This window comes from Physeter macrocephalus, chromosome 13 (assembly GCF_002837175.3).
Source record: "Physeter macrocephalus isolate SW-GA chromosome 13, ASM283717v5, whole genome shotgun sequence".
In the NCBI taxonomy this organism is placed as follows: Eukaryota; Metazoa; Chordata; class Mammalia; order Artiodactyla; family Physeteridae; genus Physeter; species Physeter macrocephalus.
In genome coordinates this window covers 86,516,613-86,526,611 of record NC_041226.1, presented here as the reverse complement: position 1 = coordinate 86,526,611, position 9,999 = coordinate 86,516,613, and the positions used below count along the sequence as shown (strand labels likewise).

General features: G+C 38.0%; 1 protein-coding gene across 5 annotated transcripts in view; it reads left to right on the top strand.

Annotated features, from left to right (window-relative positions):
- Positions 1-9,999, top strand: part of NUP214 (nucleoporin 214) — a 101,033-nt gene that overhangs the window by 52,386 nt on the left and 38,648 nt on the right. For all 5 annotated transcript variants that reach the window (XM_007115571.4, XM_007115570.4, XM_007115569.4 and 2 more), the window contains 2 exons: positions 6,358-6,433; positions 7,779-7,857. In XM_007115571.4, the coding sequence (XP_007115633.2) occupies positions 6,358-6,433; positions 7,779-7,857 (155 nt within the window). The remainder of the gene's footprint in view (positions 1-6,357; positions 6,434-7,778; positions 7,858-9,999) is intronic.

The window sequence follows — 9,999 nt, the reverse complement described above, 5'->3', positions numbered from 1 at the left end:
GCATGTGGGATCTTCCCGGACCGGGTCACGAACCCGTGTCCCCTGCATCGGCAGGCAGACTCTCAACCACTGCGCCACCAGGGAAGCCCCTGTTAAGAATTTTTTCATGTCTTAATGAGCGATATTGATCTGTAGATTTTGTTTTTTTTGTAATATCTTTGTTTCATTTTGGTATCAGAGTAATGCTGGCCTTACCGAATGAGTTGGGGAGTGTTCCTTCCCTTTTCAGTTTCCTGGAAGAGTTTATGTAGATTTGTTATTATTTCATCCTTAAGTGTTTGGTAGAATTCACCACTGAAGTCATTTTGGCTTGGAAATTTCAGTTTCTTTAGCAGATAGGACTATTCAGCTTATCTACTTCTTGAGTGAACTTTGGTAGTTTGTGTCTTCCAAGAAATTTGTTCATTTCATTTGAGTTGTCGAATTTATTGGCATGACATTTTTTGTAATAGTCACTGATTATCATCCTTTTAATGTGGATAGAATTCATAATGATTTCACTTCCCTCTTTCCTGTTAGTGGTAATTTGTGTCCTTTTTTCCCTCATCAGTCTAGCTAGAGGTTTATCAATTTTATTGATCTCAAAGAAACCAGCTTTTGGTTTCATTGATTTTTTTTTTTTCCTATTACTTTTTTACTTGGTCTTTATTATTTCATTTTCCTGCTTACTTTGGGTTTTATTTACTCTTTTTTCTAGTTTCTTAAGGTAGAAGCTAATGTCATTGATTTGAGACTGTTCTTTTCTAATACAGGCATTTTAGTGCTATAAATTTCCCTCTAAGACTTGCTTTGGCTACATCCCACAGATTTTGTATACGTTATTTTTCATTTTCATTCCGTTCAAAATATTTTTGTGTTTTTTTTATACTTATGGATTATTTTAAAGTGTGTTATCTAGTTTCTAAATAACTGGACATTTTCTAGGTATCTTTTTGTTATTGATTTTCAATTTAATTATTGTGGTCAGAGAACATGCTTTGTATGACTTGACTTCTTTAGATTTATTCAGACTTCTTTTATGGCCCATAACTGGGATCAGCAAGGTTTTTTTTTAAGGGCCATATAGTAAATATTTTAAGTTTGTGTGACATATAGTCTCTGTCTCAACTACTCAACTCTGCCATTGCAGCCTGAACGCAGCTGTAGACAAACTGTAAATGAATGGGCATGGGTTTTGTTACAGTAAAACTTTATTTACAAAAACAGGCAGCTGGTCTTTGGTCTGTAGTTTGCCATTCCCTGACCTAGAATATCAGTCATCTTGGTAAATGTTCTGTGTGCACTTGAAGAGAACATGTATTCTACTCTTGTTGGTTGTAGTGTTCCATAAATGTCAATTAAGTTAAGGTGGTTGATAGTGATAATTTTCTGTCTGCTTGTTCCATCAATTAATGAGAATGGTGTTGGTATTTTCAACTATAGTTGTGGATTTATTTTCCTTACAGTTCTATCAGTTTTTGCTTCATGTTGAAGTTCTGTTATTAGTTGCATAAATGTTTAGAATTGTTACATACTCTTGATGAAATGACCCAGTTTGTCATTACAAAATAACTCTCTTTCTCCCTTGTAAGATTAATTGCTCTGAAATCTACTTTCTCCTATGTTAATGTAGCCAGTCCAGCTTTTTTTGTTTAGTGCTAGTGTGGTATAGCTTTTTTATCCTTCTTTCTATTTTAGACCTATCTTGTGTCTTTATATTTAAAATGGGTTTCTTGTAGACAGCATGTAGTTGGATCTTTTTTTTTTTATCCAATCTGACAGTCTGTGACTTTTAATTGGAGTACTTAGGTCATTTACATTTAATGTGATTATTAACATGTTTGGGTTTTAATCTGTTATATTGCTATTTGTTTTCTGTCTGTCCCATTTGTTCTGTGTTCCATTTTCCCTCTTTTTCTGCCTTCTTTTGGATTGAGTGATTTTTTTTTATGATTCTGTTTTATCTTTTTCATTGGCTTATTAGCTATACCTCTGAGTGTTATTTAAGTAGTTGCATTAGGGTTTATAGTACACATCTTTAACTTATCACAGTCTATCTTCAAGTGTGATTATACTGTTAAAATATAGTAAAAGAGTCTATAACAGTATTCTTCTATTTCTCCCCTCCCACCTTTGTGCTATTGTTGTTGTATATTTTCCTTCTACCTATGTTATAAATCCCATGATATGTTGTTATAAACAGTTGATTATCTTTTAAACAGAACTAAATAAGAAAAATATCTTTTCTTTTCCCATATAGTTATCATTTCCGGTGTTCTTCATTCCTTTGTTCAGTCCCGGGTTTCCATCCAGTATGATTTTCCTTCTGCTCAAGGACTTCTTTAACATTTCTTCAGGTTTAGATCTGAATTCTTCCATCTTTTGTGTGTCTTCCAGGGTCTTTATCTCATCTTTGTTTTTGAAAGATATTTTTCCTAAGTAAGGAATTTTAGGTTGACAGTTTTTTCCTTCACTGACTTAAAGATGTTGCCCCACTTTAAAAATAATAACTATAGGGCTTCCCTGGTGGCGCAGTGGTTGAGAGTCCGCCTGCCAATGCAGGGGACACGGGTTCGTGCCCCGGTCTGGGAAGATCCCACATGCCGCGGAGCGGCTGGGCCCGTGAGCCACGGCCGCTGAGCCTGCGCGTCCGGAGCCTGTGCTCCACAACGGGAGAGGCCGCAACAGTGAGAGGCCCGCGTACCAAAAGAAAAAAAATAATAATAATAATAATAACTATAGTAATTACCATAACCTTAAAAAAACTTTCATTCTTTTATTTTTCTTACTACAAATGTTCATTGTAGATAGTATGAAAATCGCAGATAGTTAAAAAAGAACAAAATTTAAATTACCTTTATTCCCACTGCAAATGCTTAATCACTGTTTACATGTTTCTTCATCTTTATTCCATGAAGATTTAGTTTTTTTAAGTAAAATTTGGGGGGAGTTCCCTGGTGCTCTAGTGGCTAGGATTCCGCATTTTGACTGCCGTGGCCCGGTTCAGTCCCTGGTCAGGGAACTGAGATACCGCAAGCTGCACGGCGTGGGAAGATCAATAAATAAAGTAAAATCTGAATACATGCTGCTTTGTAACCTCTCAGCTTAATCATGAAACTTAATTGTTAACATTTTTCCATGTCATTATAAATTCTTAACAATCCTGTTTTCATATTTAATATAGGTCTTTTTTAAAGCTCTAATGCAGTTCCAACTTGCATTATTTCAGTTACCTGGCACCTAGACATGCGTGCACAAACTACAGTTTGATTTAGCAGACTCTTAGATGATATTTTGGAAAGCATTTGAGTCTTCAAAGACATAAAATTTACCAATAGGGGACAACAGTTGGTGGTAACAAGACATAAGAAACCCCTAAAAGTGAACTGATAGCTTTTTTTTTCTCTTCTGACTGATATTCAGGGATGTGCTTCTTAGGTTGTTACCAGCAATGCTAAAATAATTTGACACTTAGATAATTTTGCATGCTTGCAGCCATATCTGTTGGATAAATTCTCAGTTGTAGGACTGCTGAGGCAAAGGAGATATCCATGTATGTGAGTGTATATACATACATATAATTTTTATAATTGTTGTCAACTTTCTCTCAGTAGAGCTGATACCAATTTCTCCTTCCCACAAGCAGTGTATGACAATCTGGTTCCCCATATCTTTGCCAAGATTATCAAACTTTACAATTACTACAGTCTGATAGGTGAAAAAATGAACTGAGAGCTTTTGTTTTCAATATCTTCTATTATTTTCTTTTTCTCTCCTGATTTATTTCTTCAGTTGCTCTTGATAAGTAGTCCTGTCTCCTTACTTGCTTCACCTTTAAATAATTACAAAAAATTCATAGTTCATTAAATAGTTAACTTTAGCAGCTTTCACAGTTTAGATCCACTGTGTCATATGTGACTATATAAAAAGATGTACATGGTAATGATCAAGACTTACCAAAATAAAACATAACCAGGTCTGCTGGTTTTTAAGCTCTTTAAAATGTTGAAATAGGTAGAAGAATGAGTAGTTGGCCCCTTTCACAACAATAGTATGAATGTTTACCTTGTTAAAGTTCATTAAAGTTTAAGGGACCACTAAGAAAGGGCCTAGGCAACATTTTAATGCTTCACAATCTCAACAACTCAATTTTATCATTGTGTGTAGAGTACACAGCCCTAGAATGTGTGTGCATTAGCCTGCCTGTGTCGGCAGGCAGTGCTGATAGGGTGCGGCAAAAAAACAAAAAAATGGCTTTCCTGTGTTCAAGGCAGTGTTTGAACGAGGTTTGTTGTGACATATCTTGATGTTTATCATACTTGATATGTTCACCTCCACTTGTGTATTAACTTTTATCAGGACGGTCTGGGTAATGGAGAGTCGGCGAACTTAAGTTCTGTTGCAGTTGTTTTTCTCCCAGAACCTAATTTTACTACTCTTAGTGACCTGTGTAGCTCCATTCCTCCTTTCTAAAGCAGTGCCCTAGTGTTGGCAGTAGTATAAATGTCATTTGTAGACTCATGTAGTAAATATATGTGACAGTGCCATTTTCTGCCTGTGGTCCTTTGATTTCTGTTTTCAGCTGTGGAACAGAACATTTCAAATGAAATTTCCAGTGATCTCTTTTCAGGTCCATACTGCTAGAAAGTAGAATACAGTCATCCAAAATATGATAATTCCAAGTTTAGTATTTCCATCTTCTCTTGAACATTTCTAGCTGTTGATTTCCATTGTTTTGGTTCACAGTCACACACAAGTCTTTGAACACATTTGTTTGGTAGTATACTGTTCTTTTCTGTTTGTGCTCTTGGATCATGGTGGGTCCGATGTAGTCAGTAGGTTTGCTAGCTGATTGCACTGAGCAGCATTTTTCTGCAGGGTTGTCATATGGCCCGGTGTGTAAGCACTGTGAATCCTAATTTTGTGTGTTTGGGGATTTAGGACACCCAAGAGATTTATAGCATTATCACAAGTAAATGGAACAATAATTACACTCAGTCTACTTCATGCATGATTTAATTTACCATCATGTCATAACTAAGTTTAGGGTGCAAAAAATGTTCTAAAATTGGGTGAATTGCTGGTTTTCTTTTTATTTGTAGTTTCTTTTTTGCTTATCTTTAGAAAGCATGAAAGATTTTCATTGCCCTCGTGATTCGCCTGAGCTGCAGCCATTTTTCCACCTAAGTCTGCTGTGTCCACCCAGGGATTTCTCAGTCCCAGCATCTCACTCACACGTTCCTTTTCTCGTTGGAGAGTCAGCAGATGCAGGGAGCAGTGTCCCTGCCTACCTGTTTGGTAGAACATCTCAGGGGAGCAGGGGTGTGTCTCTTCAGAGAGGCGCACATTTACAGCTGCTTCTCTCTTCAGTAGGAAAATAAAGAGGTTCTGTTTCATTGAAAATAACTGCCTTTTTTCTTCTCTCTGAATCTAATAAAGTTTGTTTGGGAAGGTTCCTGTATTATTCCAGGAGAGTATCCTGAGGTGACTGTAAGATTATTAAAATGTTGGATAATTTTTTTCTATGGGCTTATTTTTGTCTTTCCTCTTCCGAGTTAATCTTTCAATGGAAAATTATTAATTCTGCCTAAATGAGAGTTCCGAAAAAGAAAACCGCGTCCTACAATTGCTGTTCCTATGCATACTAGTCAAAGTAGCTCTGCACTGAGGACAGATAGATTGATGGAAAGAATTGCTCCCAGGAGCCAAGAATAGAGCTTTGCATTAAACAGGTGATTTTTTGCCGTCACATATTCACACTAAGTGATTACTGAAATAACGGGTCCCTGCTTACTGTGTTCAGGGGTAACAAAAGGTGGTGAGGACTCTTCCTGCACACGCCCTGGATGCACTTTTCATAGCATAGCAGAAGTGCGGGTCGCGAACGGAACCGTGGTACGTTTGACTCTCTGGTGTGCTGACATCGTGAGCGCTGGGCTCCCAGGGCTGGTTGCTGTGAGAAGCTGAGATCTCTTCCTTGAGCCAGATCATATACATCCCGTAGATCCTGTTGAACATTTTCTCAGGCTTGGAAGACAGAATCAGGAATTCCCCACGTGGTCCGGAATGGCGGTGGGTGTTGGGCGGAGGTGCAGTAGGCCGAGTCTCCGGATAAGAAAAGGGTCTACTTCTGAATAGTCATAATTTTTTCCTAGGATTGCAGGTCACTGCTTTGACTTTTATGCTAAAGACCCAAACTTCATTTAAAGAATTTATTCTTCAATCCGAAAAATGTCAAATGACTTTGATTAGCGTCCCAGACATCTATCTTCTACCCCAAAATTGATATGATTTTTTGGACAGAAGGTTGGTTCAGGGATGAATGTGATTTACACCCAGTCATGCCCTTCTCTTGAGCATATGCTTTGTGTTTTTCAGTTCTTCAGTGCCGTACTCCGCAGCCAAAACACCTCACCCGATGTTGACCCCAGCGGCTGCTAGCCAAGCTAAGCAGGTAAATTGCTGATTTGGGCTTTGCTGATGTGACACGCAGGGACTGTCTTTGTAACTGAAGACGATACTGTACTAAGTCCTCATGTTGTTTAAATGAACTACAAGTCTGACGAAGACCTGTGACCCTTTCCCCACAATTTATGCCAGTCTTGACCTAGTAGGTCAGTTAGAACCTGATACTGTCTTTGTAGGCCATGTGACATTCTGCACCTAGTAATCTTGGGTCATAATTCTATATTTGTATGGGGTATCTGTGTGGAGTTGAAATTTACTTTCATTTAACTTTGTCTTAGTTAACCCATACAACAACCGTATAGACAAGACAGGTGTTCAGCTGTGTTTCACTAATGAAGAAGCCGGGGCTCAAGTGACTAACGCAGGCTTCCACGGTTTTTATTAAATGATGGAACCAGAGCTGGAACCCAAGTCTTCCAACTTCTTCCTGTCCACTGCTTTGTTCATTGTACCTTTCAGTATCAGCATCCAGGGGATAGGTTCTCTTGCTTTCTCTTGCAATCCCTGTTTTTCAGACCTTGCATCTTCAGTGACGTGTGTTATGTCTACTTTCAGGCTTTTGCCTGATAAACATTGTCTCTTACAAAAATAGGTTATATTGTAAACAGTTAAACCATCCAAAAGAAAATAATAGGAGATGGCTGAAAGGTAGATCAAGCTCTCTCTGAAACGTTCCCTAAGGATACCTGGTTTCTCTGCTACTCGTCTCTGTCTCTAGAAATAATGGTGGATTATGTTTGAGGTTGAACATCAGAACTTGCCTATTGTGAGTTCTCAGACGTGGCTCTCTATTCCTTAGCTTGCCATGACTTAACATGACACTTAAGCAGTTAGCATTTGGTCTTTCTTCTGGAGGTTTCCATGTTCACCTTGGAGGACACACAGTAAGGCACAAATCGTCTTGCCTTACCAAGAGGAAAGGAACATTCGCTGCAGATGGATAAGTTGAACAGTTTTGCTTTCTAAACTTATTAAAAGTTTTATTGAGAGCCAGGACCTATTTCATTCATTAACTTCTTCCTTCATTTGTGTATCAAATATCCCAGTGCCTTTTACGTGCCAAGTGTTGTGTTAGGCACTGAGGAAATAGCCACAAGCTAAACAGGCATGACTCTGTTTTCTTGGTGCTTGTGGAATATTCCCATCTCTGATACGATCTTACATGCGGTAAGCATTTAAAAATACTGACTTAAATTGAAACGGAAAAAACAAAATTAAACTAAATAAAAGTGTTTGTGCTTGCTTATTTTAAATTATGTTATCGTTTTACACGTTCCTTTATTCCAAAGGCTCGTTTGTGGCTTCACATAAATGTCTTGCTCCTGTTATAGGGATCTCTGATAAACGCCTTAAAGCCGTCTGGGCCCACACCAGCGTCCAGTCAATTGTCATCTGGTGATAAAGCTTCAGGTAAGTTTGCGCTTTTGTTTTAGTGAAAATAAAGGTGAAAGATATGCTCCACAGTGGAGTTTATTGTTGTAGATCACAAAGGCAGCTTGATGTGAAATCAAGTACAGTAAAGACATATTTGAAAGGCCTCAGTTGATGTAGACTATCCAGGAAATTAGTGAGCCCTTCAGCAGCTCTGTAGACTTCTGAAATATGAGAGCAATAGGAGAAAGCCTGCCTTTAAATGTTCTTCCTAAAAAGGAGCACCTGCCTTGCTGGATAATCAAAGTTTAGAGAGGAGGGGATCAGAATATTGAACTCTTATTTCTTCTACTACAAAGGAAAGAAAAACTCTTTGGATTTACGAGGACAATTCAAAAGCTGGTAAAACACAGAAAGTAAAATGGATCTGTTACAATATAAGATCTCAGAGTAGATATAATTCAGTATTAAAAGACTGTGGCTTCACATGCTTCCAACACTCACTCAGGCGTAATTACTCTTAACCGAAATTAGTTTTTACAGTCACCATAAAGTGCCCTGGCCAGGCATCCACGCCGCCCTAGCCCACTTGACATAGAAGTGTGCTTACACGTAGTGCCTAGTTTAATGTGGGCTCTAACTCAGCAGCCCCTTTTGTTGACTCTGTGTTAGAGTCCACTTCATTTGACATGTGTTACTTTCTGCTACAGTTCAGAAAATGCTAGACTGTGCTGCCCGCAGTCCGGTGTTCTCACCACGCTCTGGACTCCAGCTTTTATTCTGATTCATGCTCTCCAGTGGGTCTTCAAGCTAGTAAATTCTGCTCGAGATGCTGAGCTTCACACTTGAGCAGCCTGCTTTCCATAATCTCTACACAGTCGTACCATCATCCCGACTTCTCTGTGGTCAAATCTTTCTCATTGGATATTGGGTTTATCTTCAGAAGTATTCCTTGCACTCAGAAGAAAACCATTATTGTGTAAGCCCAAGTTGTATTCTAGAATTAGGGTTAATGGAGGAGCACGGTTTTTATCATATAAGCCTTCCATGAGAAGCAGGTATATAGCACTTCTTAACTAGCAGCTAAAACTTTATGTTAGAAGGGAAATTTCAGTGGAATTTGTCAAAGACTTTTGAATCATTTAGGATTCAAATTAAGAAATTTGTTTCCATTTCTAGCTAATATTTTAGAAAAATTTTTTGAAAGATTATGTATCTTAACCCCGTTCAAGGATTTTATTGGAGAGTTTTTTGTCACTCCTGAAGTTAAGAATCAAGGACATCTAAGGGGCTTTGTTTTGTGCATGTCTAGGCAGTTAGCATGACTTGCAAAGAAATTTCTAAGATTCATCGTTCAGTGATGATTGTGAAATATTCTCTGTCCTTGCTATGTGTTTCCTTCTGTTCTCACTTTCTGGAAACAGACTTTTTTTGAGTAGGAAAATTTCCCTGAAAAGTACTATTTAAGAGTTTGCAAACACTTTCTTTAAAAAAAAAAAAAATGCATTTCTGAAACCTCTATAGAATAATTCCCTTATTACTTAATGGAAGTACCTTCATTGTTTTTCTGATTATAAAACTATTACAAGTCCACAAAAAGTCTATGGTGTAGAGCTATATAATGTAGAAAACGAAAGCTGCCCTATAAGTTCCCTGTTCCAGAGATAACAGCCCTCAGTGATTTGATGTGTATCTCTTGGGGTTTGATGTGTATCGTTTTCTTAAACTAAAATAGTCATATCCTGTATATATTGATATGTAATCTGCTTCCCCACCCCCCCAAAGTAAATATCGTGTTCATCTTTCCAGATCTGATACGACTCTACCTCACTCATTTTAATGGTAGCCTAAGACTTCACTGTACAGTTGTACCCTGTTAAGTTTTAATAGTACTCTGCAGATAGTTTAGATTGTTTTTAACTTTCCAAGATTATAAGTCAGGCTGCCTTGGACAGCCTTGTACACGTCACATTGTATTATAGTGGTTTGTTAGACAATTTTTACAAATATTTATCCCATACTTACTTAAAGGGAGGTGCTTTTTCTTATTGTTTGGTTTGGTTTGATTTGGGCTTTTTAAATGTAATTCCCCCATTCCCCTGCTCCTTTTTTTTTTTTTTTTTTTGCGGTACGCGGGCCTCTCACTGCTGTGGCTTCTCCCGTTGCGGGGCACAGGCTCCG